Below are 17,172 nucleotides of genomic sequence, written 5' to 3' on the forward strand. Positions count from 1 at the left end.
TTACGCTGTGTGGATCAGTCGTGGTAATGAAAGCCGTCTGTGCTCTTCGAAGTTGATTTGACCTTCTCAAGTACTGATTCATAGTGTTCACAATACACAGTTCTTGGTCTGGGTAGCTATTACTAGTGAGCTCAGATTGGTGATACCCAGAACTGAATTGATTTAACAAATCTAACTTTTACATCATTGTCTGACAAATTCACATTCGGTACATTCAGTAACATGGCGGGATTGTTTTCTCTGTCCTGAAAGAAGCCACAGTCCTGTTGCTAACTTTCATGGCAACATTTTCAAGGATTCACTGACATCCCAAACCCTTCATGTAATTCCAAACTATCAGAGAAGGCTGGTCTAAGATTAAAACACATTTCATTAACCTCACAACTGTTGGGTGTTGTCCAAACATTACACAAATTTCTAACACTGTCAGACTAGACAGAGCTGCCTTTGTAGCATTTGCGGCTGAATAATTTGCGCCCCTCTTATACAGTTCCACCAATATATCTAACCCTATCCTTAAAGCGGGTGAAAAGGGATCAACATCTTTCTGAGTGCAAAATAGCATCCATCTTTGGAGATAAGCCCCATACTGTTTGTGTGTGGAATCTCTCCTTGACTGCTGGATGAGGTCTGCAGCTTGTTCTGAAATTCTTACATTTGTACTGCATGCCTGACAACTGCTAGTCTCGGGGGGTCTTTTGTACAGGGGAAGCCTGCTGGACGATGTTCTAAAGGTAAAATGGCCTGGTGATCTTGGTAGTATCCACGAGCAGTCGGTCAGTAATTGCAATGCTTTGCTAACCAGGGTTGTTTTGTCCAGATTGGAAGCACCATCAGTACAACGGCGGCTATCCCTGAATCGTCCTTAGGACTGACCCGATAACACTAAAAGGACAAAACACGTAACCATATGAATGTCCCCAAAACAATGAAAAAAGCATCTATTACCTCGGCTTCTGGGTCAGGGTACTTTGACTCATAACGACTAAGTTGTCTCTTTAGTCAAGAGGCAAATGAATAGCGAGAAGGTATGTCAAAGAGGCATGTTAGTCTTCCAAAGACAGAAGAGTCTATTTTCCATTCCCTATCATCTGTGGCATTTCTTGACTGCCAGTCAGTTTCGGTGTTGCTCACTCCAGAGGGGTGAGTTTCTGAGATCCATAAGTCTCGTACCATCCACCATCTCCACAATTTCCTTGTGATATCTTTAGGGACTTTGTGCTCTTCGTGTTATTGACATTGGCAACCGCTGTGGTGTTGTCTAATAGTAACCTGATGTGCATGTTAGAACGATCAGAACAGAGCACCTGAAAAACAAGCCCAACCGTGTGTAGTTGAACATTAATGTGGTTCTCCTGTTCTTTACTTGATCACAGTCGCCATTTTCTTACTAAATTCCGATGTTCTGCGTCCGAATTAAAAAATTTCATCATGTAGACGGGCCGTTTCGATTGCTATAATGTGTCCGTTTTGTGGGAATGGTCTTGAATGCGAATACTGTTCCTTATTAATGTGTCCATTATACACACATTTAAGAGATACGTATGTAAAAGTATATTACCATAGGTTTCCATCTTAGGAAATAATGATTCAGTTGGTGGTCAGCCAAGATACCACTATTTTCAAAGATCTAGCATTCTATTAAGCTAAAATGTTTAATGTCCGTAATGTAAATCTTGCGCCTGTTTAGTGTGTTTATGTCATTGTAATATAGGCCTTACAGGCCATCATCAACGAGTCGTATACAAATCAGTCAAAATTTCAAAATTGTACCGATGTGGGGAATCGAACCCTGGGTCATCGTTAGTTTTTATGTAAGCTGGTATTTGGTTATGGCATTAAATAATTAATAATTAATGAATAATCGAATAATTATTGATTAGTAATAATGTATTTATGTTTTGTTTTTTGGCAAATTTGTGTTTACAAATTCTGTGATGAAAATGAATAATTGATTGATATAAGAAATAATTATTGATAAATCCAAAAGTATTACATATATGCTTACAAATTCTGTAATGAAATTAAATAATTATTTAATAAATGAAAATTATGGTGATTGGTAATAAAAGTATTTAGGGCGTTTTACGTTTTATGAATCCAATTCGATCCGAAAATAAAAAGAAATGACATTAAACTGGACACGCCATGTTGCATTCACTAAGGTAGGTATGTGTTGCATGCAGGCTTCATTGGTTCCAGATAAAAAATAATGTGTATTCAGTTACAGAACAAGACACGCGAGATGTGTCACATACCAAAGTAACCACAACAGAAGAATAGTTTGTTTTGCAAAACTTTATTCCTCCCCTTAAGATATAAGTAACCCCAATACCTATACTAAACTAATTCTACAGGTGCAAATACAACTAACTAATCTAATTACCTAACCTAGCTACATATACAGTTCTGTCTACCACTTATATTGCTAAAGTTCTAATAATACTACTACTACTACTAACTACACTAAAATCCTAATACCCTCACTAATATAGATAATGATTACATATAATCCCAATCAGAAACTAAACAATTGAACTAAATAACAATAAAGGAATTAGCCACTCAGAGAGAACACTTTCTCTTTACAATGTAATCAGAATGTCAGTGCACTGTGGTTCCACTTGGTGACGTCATGGTATTTGTGTGGTATCCCTCACACCCAGGCGATGGTTTCCCTCACGGAGTTTAAGGGGCCTGTGTAATGGTTGATGGCTGTGCCATCCACATCTCACATTACTAGGAGATACATGCTCCTTGTACAACAGGGAAGACTCTTGTCTGTCTCCTTACAGGCGGAGATAATACCCCTCTCCTTACTTTAAGGATAACCGGCCAGTTCCGGGACACTACAATACAATATAAGTAACTACAGTTACTCAGTAAGACATGTGTCAATGTCTTATACTTTATGCATGTACTTTACTCCGATTTACATATTTGAAAGTGGAACAGTTTTTGTGGAACGATAACATTCAAATTTTGAATGGCTTTGTGGCTATATAGTGTTACAATATGCACATATATCTAGAAATACTACATCAGTAAAACAATTTCTTGCTACATCTACTCAATCAATAAATACAAAAGTAATAATGATAATAAAAACTTACGCCAGCCAGCGTGAGATGCAATCCCATACAAAAGTTGAACCCATACAGGTGAACACAGTGGTGATTCTGGCTGACTGTCCAGATTACTACCCTTCCTCACTATTTATATTGACCTCCCATACCCAAGCTACTCAACACCTCTCTATTGTTTACAAATTAACACCCCAGCTCTCTGGCCATACCTGGTCACGCTTCCCTGAACATAACCCTGTTCCCATAGTATTACCGAACATAATCTAACAACAACTCCCAACAATATATAACACACTCTAACAATACCATACTACATCTATTTACAGTACCATAAACTAATTATATAAACGAAATCATCTGTGATCTTGACATCACTCCCCTCTTCAAGTAATTGTACACAAGTACAATTATATATTACACTCAAGATCACATTTAAGTTTGTTTTAATGCATAAATATCATAAAACACAATTGTCTAAATGTACCATAGCACAGTAATACATAAGAAATAACTGCTGACAAATAATCTGGATATGCAGAGAGTACATTATTTACACACTACCATACACATAGTATGACTAGGGTGAACACCGGCTCAAGAAATCAGCCCCAACATTCTCACTTCCTTTGATTGCACGAATTAGAAATCTGTAGGGTTGCAAAGTCAGGGCCCACCTCATCACTCGTCCATTGGTCATTTTTGCCTTGGTCATCCATATTAAGGGCTGATGGTCAGTCTCCAAAATAAATTCTCTCCCATACAGATATCTTTCTAACTTCTGTATTGCCCACACAATAGCCAAACACTCTTTTTCTATTGTAGAATACGCTCTCTCACGATCTACTAACTTCCGACTCACAAACAATATTGGAAATCGCTCACCTTCCTGTTCTTGTAGCAGTACAGCTCCGATTCCAACGTCAGAAGCGTCTGTTCTTACCAAGAATGGTTTCTTCAAGTCGGGTAGTTTCAAGATAGGAAAACTTGACATATGGGTTCTTAACGTAGTGAAAGCTAATTCCTGGCTTTCTGTCCATATTACCTTGTTTGGCTTTCCTTTCTTTGTGAGATCAGTTAGCGGAACTGCTATGGCTGCATAGTTTGGGATAAATTTCCGGTAGTACCCGGTCAGTCCCAACAACGCTCTCACTTGTTTCTTGGTTTGAGGTCGCTCCACATTTAGGATCTTTTCTACATTCTTACCTTCTGGTCGAATTAGACCACTACCCACCTTGTGCCCTAAAAAGTCCAGATGTTTATATCCCACTTTTACCTTTGAAGGTCGAGCTGTAAGATGGAATTGTCTTAACCTCGTAAATATTGCTCTCAGACTTACCATGTGGTGTGACCAGTTCTCAGTTCCTTCTATGATGTCGTCTATGAAGTTGTCTGTATTTGGTATGTTGTGCAATACTTGTCTCATCAGTCGGGAAAATACTGCAGGTGCATTAACTACTCCAAATGGCATCACCTTCCATTGGTATAATCCATCAGGAGTTATAAATGCTGTCAGTTCTTTGCTACTCTCTTCCATTGGAATCTGCCAATATGCTTTGCTTACATCAATTTTGGTAAGATATTTACAGTTCCGTAACCGTGCAAAGATGGAATCAGCTAATGGAATTGGTTCGGCATCAAATACGGTCACCTGATTCAGTTTGCGAAAATCGGTACAAAATCTGTAAGTCGAGTCAGGCTTCTTCACAAGTACAATGGGGGATGCATATGGTGACTGAGAAGGTTCTATCACCCCCATGTCTAACATTAGCTGTATCTCCTTAGCTACAACATCTCTCATATGATGAGGAAGTGGATAGGGCTTGGATCGTATAGGCTCATTACATGTCAGCTTGATCTTATATTCCATACAATCTACCTTCCCTGGTAAATCACTCAGTACATCTTTGAATTCACTTATGAGCTCCTTCACCTCATTTTGTTGCTCCTCTGTCAAATCTTCAGAAATGTCTACATCCTGATACGTTTCCTTAGAAACTAAAGAAGGTGAAGCTATGTCTAACATACTCACCTCTTCAGCCTTGACATCCACCAGACCAGCACTGACATGCACAAGTTGAGCTATGCTGACGTCACATACAGCTGTGTCCTTGACCTCCTCTCTCTCAATGTACCTTTTCAGTAGATTGGCATGATAGGTTTTAATCTTGTTACCAACCTGTATTCTGTAATTGCCAATGCCAAAGGTATCCAGTATTTCATATGGCCCTTTCCACTGCAGCAACAGTTTGTTTGAATCAGTGGGCAACAGAATTAATACTTTATCACCAACCTTCATTTTTCTTGGCTTGGACTTCACATCAAAGAACTTTTTGTATTTACATGCTTTCTTTTGAAGTTCTTGCTGTGCTACGTGAATAGTCTCCTCAAGACGGTTTTGAAGATCTAGCACATACTCATATGTGGTTCTTACCTCTGGATTTGGTATATCTCTTGTCCAGATTTCCCTCAGAATCTGTACTGGTCCTCTCACAGTGCGTCCATATAAGAGTTCAAATGGGGCAAAACCCAAACTCTCTTGAGGTACCTCTCGGTAAGCAAATAACAAAGCAGGTACATACCTGTCCCAGTCATTTGGTCGTTCTGCACACATCCGTTTCAGCATCGTCTTCAAGGTTCCATTGAACTTCTCCACTAGGCCATTGCACATTGGATGATAAGGGGAAGTAGTAAGCTGATGTATGGACAATAGTCTACTTACCTCCTTCATCACGCCTGACGTGAACTGGGCTCCCATGTCTGTTAATATCTCCTTGGGGATACCAACCCTACTGAATATCTCGAACAGAGCTTCGGCAACATATTCCGTCTCTACTCTGGGTAAAGCTACTGCTTCTGGGTATCAACCACCGTCAGTATATACCTATTACCCTTGTCTGTGACAGGATACAATGGACCAATCAAATCAACAGCTACCCTCTCAAATGGCACTTCAATTAATGGCATTTGTCCCAGTGGTATTTTCCTTACCTTTCCCTTCGGCATGGTACGTTGACAAATATCACAAGACTGAACATGTCTTCTGACATCACCAATTACTCCTGGCCAATAAAACTGTGAGATTACCCTATCTAGAGTCTTCTTGATTCCAAGATGTCCACCCATCAGTGCTTCATGACATACCTTCATTACCTGTGTGCGCAATCCAACCGGTACTACTGCCTGTACAACTTGTTTACCATTGTCCATTTTATTGGAAGTATGCTTCCTATACAGCATATCATTCTCCACAAAGTAAGAGGAAGTACTATGTCGGTTCTCCCTAATCTTACCTTCTTCCACTAATTTTCTTATTTTGTTCAGACTTGAATCCTGATGTTGTAGGGATACGAACTCACCTCGACTCAGTGTCAACCCAACAGGTTCCAATGTCTTCAAGGGTTCCATGCCTACTTGGCGTACTCTTCTCTGGCTCCTTGTCTCTACAGCACCTACTGTTTTAATGTCCTGCTTATCCCACATCAAGTCTGGATCTCCTGGCTCTCTAACTCCGGGAATATTGCCTAATATTAAGTCACAGATTGGTGTGTCCATACATGCTGCTCTCACCATACCCGTGTAAAAGGGCGTATTTACAGTAATCCATGCTACCGGAAGTGTCAAGATCCTGCTATCTGCTAATTTACAAGATTGTGTTTCTGAAGTCAAACATGTATCTTTTACCATTGACCTCCTCACTATTACACCGTTACATCCCGTGTCTCTAAGCACATCTACTGGAGTGTCGTTTACCTTTCCCTGATAAAATGGCATGCGGTGATCTTTGGTAAGCACACTCCCTGAGGCTACATCTGCTTTAGTAACCTCCTCTGAAGTTGCTGCATCACCATCTAGAACTTCATGTATGCAGGGCTCTACTTTTGTGTTATCTGGATGTATTAGAGACATGTTTGTGTTGTCTTCACTCACCTGGATACTTGCCACTTTAAACTTGGGTTTCTTGCACTGTGCTGCCAAATGCCCAGTTTGATTGCAGTTGTAACATGTCCTTTCCTTAATAGGAACAAATTGTTTGGAACAAGTACCATGTTTACCTGATGCGCTACCCTCGACTATTTTCCCTTTGGAAACCTGCTTGTCAGTTTGACCTGGAATAACTGGTCTATTGTATCTTCCATGACTCGTACCTCTAGCTTCTATAAATTGCTCTGCTAGTCTAGCCATTTCCATCGCGTCTTTTGGCTTTCTCTCTCTCAAGAATATACCCAGATCCCTTCCAGTCACATTCAAAATCTGTTCACGCAGCAGCAAATCTCTCACACCTTCGAACGTCTTTTGTGTACCACTTAGTTCAATCCATCTGTTGAAATAGTTCTCAATTCTAACTACAAATTGTGTGAAAATCTCACCTGTTTCAGTTTTAGCAGTCCTAAATTTCTGATGGAATCCATCCTCAGTCATTTCATAGCGTTTAAGTAATGCAGTTTTAACTGCATTGTAATTTTCAGCCTCAAAGGCATTTAACCGGGAGTATACTTCTAAAGCCTTACCTTTCAGCAGAGTACACAGGTAAGCTGCCCAATGGGACGGGTCCCAGCCTTGCGCTGTAGCTACACGTTCAAACCTTTGCAGATATGCATCAATATTGTCATTGTGGTCGTCAAATGGAGGCATTTTAGGCATCTTGGGAATGGCTGCCGATCTATTCTCTCCTACCTGCCCTTCTTGATTTCCTGCCGCACTCTTTTCTAACTTGGCTAGTTCTATTCTTTCATTTGACTGTATTTTACACTTTTCTTTCTCCAATTCTAATCGTTCTCTCTCTCGTTCCCATTCTAACCTTTCTTTCTCCTTTCTTTCCTCCAGTTCTAACTTTTTAATCTCCCGCTCCCTAGCTCTTTCCTCCCGTTCGAGCCTGTCCTTTTCTTTCTCATTCTCCAACTCCATTTGCTCTTTCACAAACACTCTCAAATCATCTTTCTCATACCCTAAACTCTGACCCAGTTTGATAAGTTTGTCAATGTCCATAATTGTCTGTATGAGGGCAAAGCAGGGTACACAAAAAGTCAAACTGTCTGGAATAAATAGGGATCCTACCAAGAATAAAACCGGAGGTGATTTCCCATATATCCCAATGTTCAAAATGTTCACGACGAACCAATGGCCTTAACTGACCAATAACCACAATACACCCTCCACCCTTGAATTCCAAATCATACACTCAAGGACGCAGAAGTGGTGCCGTATGTTCTAACCCTTCTTTATGGACACAAAGATTCTGCAGCGATATACAATCAACAACGCTACATCAAATGCGCTACAGAACACAACTAGGGTTCCCTTTGATAGTGACAAATAATCTAATTATCCCACCGCTGCCACCAAAATGTCACATACCAAAGTAACCACAACAGAAGAATAGTTTGTTTTGCAAAACTTTATTCCTCCCCTTAAGATATAAGTAACCCCAATACCTATACTAAACTAATTCTACAGGTGCAAATACAACTAACTAATCTAATTACCTAACCTAGCTACATATACAGTTCTGTCTACCACTTATATTGCTAAAGTTCTAATAATACTACTACTACTACTAACTACACTAAAATCCTAATACCCTCACTAATATAGATAATGATTACATATAATCCCAATCAGAAACTAAACAATTGAACTAAATAACAATAAAGGAATTAGCCACTCAGAGAGAACACTTTCTCTTTACAATGTAATCAGAATGTCAGTGCACTGTGGTTCCACTTGGTGACGTCATGGTATTTGTGTGGTATCCCTCACACCCAGGCGATGGTTTCCCTCACGGAGTTTAAGGGGCCTGTGTAATGGTTGATGGCTGTGCCATCCACATCTCACATTACTAGGAGATACATGCTCCTTGTACAACAGGGAAGACTCTTGTCTGTCTCCTTACAGGCGGAGATAATACCCCTCTCCTTACTTTAAGGATAACCGGCCAGTTCCGGGACACTACAATACAATATAAGTAACTACAGTTACTCAGTAAGACATGTGTCAATGTCTTATACTTTATGCATGTACTTTACTCCGATTTACATATTTGAAAGTGGAACAGTTTTTGTGGAACGATAACATTCAAATTTTGAATGGCTTTGTGGCTATATAGTGTTACAATATGCACATATATCTAGAAATACTACATCAGTAAAACAATTTCTTGCTACATCTACTCAATCAATAAATACAAAAGTAATAATGATAATAAAAACTTACGCCAGCCAGCGTGAGATGCAATCCCATACAAAAGTTGAACCCATACAGGTGAACACAGTGGTGATTCTGGCTGACTGTCCAGATTACTACCCTTCCTCACTATTTATATTGACCTCCCATACCCAAGCTACTCAACACCTCTCTATTGTTTACAAATTAACACCCCAGCTCTCTGGCCATACCTGGTCACGCTTCCCTGAACATAACCCTGTTCCCATAGTATTACCGAACATAATCTAACAACAACTCCCAACAATATATAACACACTCTAACAATACCATACTACATCTATTTACAGTACCATAAACTAATTATATAAACGAAATCATCTGTGATCTTGACAAGATGATCAGGCGATTCGCCCCAATGGCTGCGTGTCTGAACGACACTGCACTACACAGCGATCATACCTGCTGATATATCTTATCACAGGCTCTATCGACAGCCGTTGATCTTTGCTTTGAGGACTCGGACCTACATGGTAAGCCCTACCCCAGGGAGTGTTGCCATAGCTTCTTTTGTTCAAACCGTTGGCTCGCAGAGTGGTACCTTTGCCAGGTGTAAGGTTAGAACAAAGTTATTAAAGGATATAAACTTGGGTCATTACATATCAATAACATTCAAAGCAATTTACGGTTCTAAACTATAGCAAGCCAAATGCCAATGCTTTCTTATCGGGACTTAATCAGACAGGAACCTTTACCAGCCAGTGGCATATTTTTGTTGAAGATTTAACATTGTAACTGGTGTATTGTGTGTAAACAAAGGAGCAAGCCTTTTTGGTTTAGAGCAATGGTTAACAACAAAACTGATACTTACGAAAACAAGCAAACTATTTTAAAGTCTAAATAAAGACAAGATATGTTTATGTCTGAAACCTTGTTTGTGCTGTTATAAAGCAACGTTGGGGCGGTAAGGTAGTACGCTCGTGACACTGAAAACGCGGGTTCGATTCCCCTCAAGGTGCAATGTGTGAAGCTCATTCCTGCTGTCCCTGCCATGATATTACTAGGATACACGGTAAAGGAGGCGTAAGACTATACCCACTCGCTGATGCCACATTTCGGTATCGATCGTTATACTGTTGTCAAGCAGGATTTCAGGTAAACGGACGTCTGATTTTACAACTTGCTGGTTACTGAAATGGACTTTTTAATTCCCTGTAAAATATTTTATTAGACTATTTGGATCTTTGTAGCTCTGATATGTTGTTATACAGTACAAAAGAAGTTCTTATGTATAAAAGAAGCCATGTAATCATATCTTGTTATATATTGTCGAAGTCATTCGAATCAAATGTAGCCCGGTCTACGAAAGGATTAATTGAAAATGGACTTCGTTACTGTATTAAATAGTATGGTCATTCGCCAGGACATGTTTATGACCCAGGCGCCATGTCGGATTCATTAGTTTAGTATATGAACACAATAGGACATGTAACTAATGCCTTAGTCAGTGAAGCGAGGCAATCACTGCCGACGAGCCAATCATAATGTGTTGTTTAGTTTACCGTTGCTACTAACAGACTAGAGTTGGTGGCCAGGACACATATATAAACCTGGTGTTCCTTCTGGAAAGCACGCACTGTGTTTTCTAACCTGAGAACATCCTACTCAAGACTCAACCCCCACCCAACAACAACCATGAGGGAAATCGTTCACATCCAAGCTGGCCAGTGCGGCAACCAGATCGGAGCCAAGGTGAACTTCTTTCTCTTACTGTTTTACTGTATTTTTATTCCTGGCTAGTGTTTCTTGACGAAGTGTGGTAAGGTCGTCATTTAAGCCCATAACTATCAGATTAAGCAATTTCTGTCCCATGAATGTTCGACACGTTAACGAAAGTACAAATACCTCGTATTTATTAGTAAGCCTGTATTCGAAAATTCATTATTTCGGTAGATTTTACCGATATATGGACAGTCCGGATTTAGGGGGCTATATAGGTATTTTCGATCCATCAATGATTATGACTAAAATAAGTTATTGTCGAGACTTCTATTATTATATTACACTGTAAATGATGAAAAATGATTTTTTTATAACTCAAAATCGGCTTGAAATACCAAAGTATCTCATGTGTCAATACCCGTGTGTATTCTTTTTCACTTGTACAACTTATGGGCACATCTCCTCTTTTTCAGTTCTGGGAGGTGATCTCCGACGAGCACGGCATCGACCCCACCGGCACCTACCACGGCGACTCCGACCTCCAGTTGGAGAGAATCAACGTCTATTACAACGAAGCTACAGGTGAGACATGAAAACGCATAAATGAAACACAAAGCGGAAATACAGCTCCTACAATCAATGATGTTTATGTTAGAAAATATAGGGACAGATTTGATTGATGAAAGCTGTCGGGAAGAAGGGTGGAAAGAGTACGGATTGGGTTAAAGTGTTCAGGGTATCGAGAATGTCATAACTACAACAGAATGGAGAGTGTATATATTCATGCATTAATGGGTAAATACAGTGAGTGAGTGTAGTTAAACCACGCTTTTAGCAATGTTACAGCGTTAATACGAGACAACAGAAATGGGGTTCACACAATGTATCCATGTGGAGAATCGAACCCGGGTCATCGGCGTGACGAGCTAACGCTTTCACCAGTAGGCTACCCCATCGACCCATGTGAATAGAATACAGTTACACGAGAAGGCTCGTTAAGAATTTCAGTCGCTTGTCTCAAAGTTCCCGAACAGCGTTATTTTCCCTCTTTGCAAAGCAAAGTTAAAGTCTTAAGGGGCGATGTGGAAGGCTAGTGGTCAAAGCGTTTGCTCGGATAACAATCAGACAAAACCTTTCATTTTGTGACGACGTTAACATTATGTAACTAACCAATGCCAAACATGCTACAGGTATTTCATTAATGAAATCTCAGTCATCACCTTCACACCTGTCGACTTTTGTTGTAGCATTAGTGACAGCACGTTACAAATGTCACGCATTCATTCCCCCGACCCCGTCACAATGATATCAGACCTCCACACAGACCTGCATTAACATTTAACATGTATGGTCACGCCATTGTGTAAAGCTATTTGATTCACAAGCGTTCGGTCAGCCCCGTCCCTGGAACACACAGCGAGTAAATAGGAGATTAAACGCATGGGTGGGACAAAGTAGAGGATACACAGGGGTGACTTATTGTCGGTGCATTCGACTTCTGTATTTCAGTATGGTCCAGTGAGTCTTTTTTCAGAAAAAGAGGCTCGGTTACAACGAGCTCATGATGTTCAATGTATGCCCATCCATGCGTACTTGTCAATAATAGGGCAGTTTGTTAGAGGTTTGCGTGTGCGTGTCCGCCCATTGTGAAGGTATTCTGCTGTATAGTGTTACACTCTATAGTTTTACAATGTACTCTAGGTTGGCTTCATCCACAAACACTAAGGTACATGGTGTCAGATTGGACTTAGATAGGAGGGGGTATTATTTTGTAAATAATGGTAGAAACTGTCCATTTATCATGGACATGTCTCCACACATAATGCATGCTTGAAGCGCCCAAACAATCTGATTATTATTACCCCTGGCAATTCAACCTGCCTGTGAGGCGCTAGAAGGTTAATAGGCGAACGACCGATCCCACTGTTGGGTGACCAGAGGCAGGTTTGAACAAACTCACTTGCTTAAGGTGAGCCCACATGTATCACATGCGTTTCTTTGTTGGGCATGACAGAAGTCCTAGAATCTCTCAAGAGCCAGGAGTAATAGCAATAATCAGCCTATATGGTTCTTGCATCCAGGTATAATACCTGGTCATGAAGCTACGTACATGCTGTAAAGATACTTTAGTAAAATTAACTTACACAATCGATTTTTTACAAATTAATATTTGTTTTAATTTGAAAAATTACTTTATCACACACTTAACTCACATTAGTCCGTTTCAACTCTGTTACGATAAAAAGGAAAAGCTATTTAAGATGTAATTTCGTTGTTCCAGGAGGCAAATATGTCCCCCGAGCTGTCTTGGTTGACCTGGAGCCCGGCACCATGGACTCTGTCCGATCTGGGCCCTTCGGTCAAATCTTCCGTCCAGACAACTTCGTGTTCGGTCAGAGCGGTGCTGGCAACAACTGGGCCAAGGGTCACTACACAGAAGGTGCTGAACTGGTAGACTCCGTGTTGGATGTTGTTCGCAAAGAGGCCGAGAGCTGTGACTGTCTTCAGGGCTTCCAGCTGACCCACTCTCTGGGTGGCGGCACCGGGTCAGGCATGGGCACCCTCCTCATCAGTAAGATCAGGGAGGAGTACCCCGACAGAATCATGAACACTTTCTCCGTTGTGCCATCACCAAAGGTGTCCGACACAGTCGTCGAGCCCTACAATGCCACACTGTCAGTCCATCAGTTGGTTGAGAATACAGACGAGACATACTGCATTGACAATGAAGCTCTGTACGACATCTGTTTCAGAACACTGAAACTGACCACACCCACATACGGTGACCTCAATCATCTAGTCTCAGCCACAATGTCCGGAGTGACCACCTGTCTGAGGTTCCCTGGTCAGTTGAACGCCGATCTCCGTAAACTGGCTGTCAACATGGTGCCCTTCCCTCGACTTCACTTCTTCATGCCCGGCTTCGCTCCCCTCACCTCCAGAGGAAGCCAACAGTACCGTGCACTCACTGTGCCCGAACTCACCCAGCAAATGTTCGATGCCAAGAACATGATGGCTGCTTGTGATCCCCGTCATGGCCGCTACCTGACAGTAGCCGCCATGTTCCGAGGTCGTATGTCCATGAAGGAGGTTGATGAACAGATGCTCAACGTCCAGAACAAGAACAGCAGCTACTTCGTTGAATGGATCCCCAACAACGTCAAGACAGCTGTCTGTGACATTCCACCACGTGGTCTCAAGATGTCTTCAACCTTCATCGGCAACAGCACTGCCATCCAGGAGCTGTTCAAGCGCATCTCTGAGCAGTTCACGGCCATGTTCAGGAGAAAGGCTTTCCTCCATTGGTACACTGGCGAGGGCATGGATGAGATGGAGTTCACTGAGGCCGAGTCCAACATGAACGACTTGGTGTCTGAATACCAGCAGTACCAGGACGCCACCGCCGAGGAAGAGGGAGAGTTTGGCGAGGAAGAGGGAGAAGAAGAGGCAGCATAAACGCGTCATGTGTTGCCACTGGCCCTGACCAAAGAGTCCTTCACAAGCAGCTTGTGTTTCTAATTTGATATCAGATTTGCCCACAACACAATCACCCCTGAGGCTTTGTTACTTTTGATAGTTTATATCTACTTGTTGTTTACAAACCTCCATATATGACCGAATGTACTTACATTACATGTCTGAATCATGTCTGAAAATAAAGTTTGCTTTGAAGTTGAAATATATGTAGAGGTCTTCATGACTTACTTCCTTTAACACGACACGACAGCCCGTAGGTTAGTTACATGGTAGGTATATTAATATAAGTGAGTGAGTGAATGAACGTTTGTTTTTCTCCCCCGATTTTAGCATTATTCCAGCAATATCACAGCAGAGGACACCGAAAATGGGATTCACACGTTGTACCCATGTGTGGATTTGAACACGGTCTTGGGCGTGGCCACCTGTTATCCACCGCCTCCGTTAGTTACTCCCGGTTTTTGGTTCCCCGCACAGGCACATTCTGTCAGGGTCATTTTTGGTATCCCTTGTCGTGATGTTGATCAATACTCATTCACTTTCCTTTACGCTGTTGTTGCCACGAGGCGTGTTGCAAGCGTTGGAAATATGCTAGTGATGCCAAGGACATTGCTACGACATGAGCAAATGTTATGACCGCGGTAGGTAACTGTCCTGCTACACCACAGGGGTCGACAGCATGAGGGACGACTTACTTCGTCCCACCCACCACGACACCCTAGCAGCCCAGTATTCATAACCACAGAGACACAGGCGCCCACTACCCAACATATACACAAACACGGACACGCACACTCCAACCGTTTCCCCATCCGTTCATTGGCGCACAACAAAAAATACTCAAATATGGCAGATAGTGTTTGCTTTCAATAAAATCAATGAACGCGTCTCACTTGATTTTCTGCTCCAGCCTCACTGACAGCAGTGCTATGGGTGATATTACCTTTTAAGGGACTTTTAAGGGGCGTTGAGTAGACTAGTGGTTAAAGCCTTCGCTTGTCGCGTCGAAGAACCTAATTCGATTTCCCTAATGGGTACTGTGTGTGAAGACCATTTCTCGTCGTGATATTGCAGGCGTATAGCTAAATGCGACGTAAAACTAAACTCACTAACTAAATGTGTGGCTTACGTTGATGTCATACGTCACTAGAGGTACGCTTATCGTATTGATTAGCCGGTAGCAATATTCCAGCTCTATGGCGGCTGTCTGTAAGTAATCGAGTCTGGACCAGACAATCCAGTGATCAATATCATAAGCATGGATCTATGCAATTTTGATTCGATGACATCAGATGTCACCTGTTCAAGTCAAAGATCCTGACTAACGACTTGCCATATAACGTCTGAGGGTTAGCCGAGTGGTTACAGGGTTGGCTCGTCATGCTGAAGATCCGGGTTCGATTCCCCATATAGGTACAATGTGTGAAGCCCATATCTGGTGTTCCCCACTGTGATATTGCAGGAATATTGCTAAAGCGACGTAAAACCCAGATCACTCACTCACTCACAGTAGAGCTGACTATCAATACAGATCATAGAGGAGCGGTAAATGCTCAGTTTCTTTCCCTATCTCCATGTATGTTTCGCGTGTCAGCAAATGTTGTATGAATATTGATGATGTTTGAGAATCGCGTTCTTCGTAATTGACGTCAAAGCTTATTAACACCCTTCTTTCAAAGGATTAACCGCCAATACATCGATTGATTGCTCATTATTGGCTAACTAAATAACTTTTTTAACAAGAATGACGCACATTATGCAATTAGTTGCCAGGTGTGCTATCTTGGGTAACCAATGAAACTATACAGCAATGTGAAAAACCTGAAACGATACATCACGTTTTCGTATTAGACTGTAAAAAGACACATCACTTGGGAAATCTGCAGATAAATTATATATCACTTGTTTTTGTGGATATTGATGGATACATTCCTCGAAGAAGGTAATAGCCTGACATTGCTTCTATAACTTTCATTTTAATATTTTCATTTTTGTTTTTAATAAGTTGTAGTAGCTTTCAACAGAATCATTGTTTTCGTCGTGAAGTGTAATGATGCAGACGACATACACTAGGGCGTGCGTGCGAATTATGATTCATATAGGAAAACTATGAAATGCCTACATATTACATTCCTGTAATACATTCGCTGATCGCTTTATTAAGTTGCAAGCAAATGCATGCAAGTATGATTATAAAGTAATTAGGATTATGAGACCAAGTATAAAGACGTATATTGACAAGTGTCTACATACTGGTGAGTGAACGTTACAAAGTAAATTCAGCAAGTGAAGAAATATATCGCGCAGGATTTTCACTTCGACCCCGACCTCGCTTAGGTTGTGTTACAGGTTGTGTCATGCAAACTCCTTTTGGTAATGATTCAAATACATATTTATGTAGTTTTGATTTTCTAACTTGATGAGAACAAACCATACATAATCTCATTAATTCAAATGGATTTGACTTCACGATTTTCAAAAATGGCGGCGCCCTGTCTTGGGATGAATGCTATTTAAGTTTGTTTTCACCGACTTACAAAGGGACAATTACTTTCTACTGGTAGTAAAATATGTATTTCATTGATGGACAATAGGATTTTGCATGACATTGCTTATAAGATAACAATTTCACTCTTGGAAGTGAGGTGGAGGTCAATATAGCATTGCTTGCAATATAAATATCACTTCGACCTCCACCTTGCTTCCTTGGAAGAAGTCCTTATGTTAA

At 41.1% G+C, this 17,172-nt stretch overlaps 1 protein-coding gene across 1 annotated transcript; it reads left to right on the forward strand.

Moving 5' to 3' along the window:
- The first annotated feature begins 10,793 nt into the window (after window positions 1-10,793).
- Window positions 10,794-14,646, forward strand: LOC137258943 (tubulin beta-4B chain-like). Its single transcript, XM_067796641.1, has 3 exons — window positions 10,794-10,997; window positions 11,441-11,549; window positions 13,249-14,646. Exons 1-3 carry the CDS (start codon window positions 10,941-10,943, stop codon window positions 14,421-14,423), a joined length of 1,341 nt encoding a protein of 446 aa, XP_067652742.1. The 5' UTR covers window positions 10,794-10,940; the 3' UTR covers window positions 14,424-14,646.
- The last annotated feature ends 2,526 nt before the right edge of the window (window positions 14,647-17,172 follow it).

The sequence above is a fragment of the Haliotis asinina genome, chromosome 12, assembly GCF_037392515.1.
Source record: "Haliotis asinina isolate JCU_RB_2024 chromosome 12, JCU_Hal_asi_v2, whole genome shotgun sequence".
NCBI lineage: Eukaryota > Metazoa > Mollusca > Gastropoda > Lepetellida > Haliotidae > Haliotis > Haliotis asinina.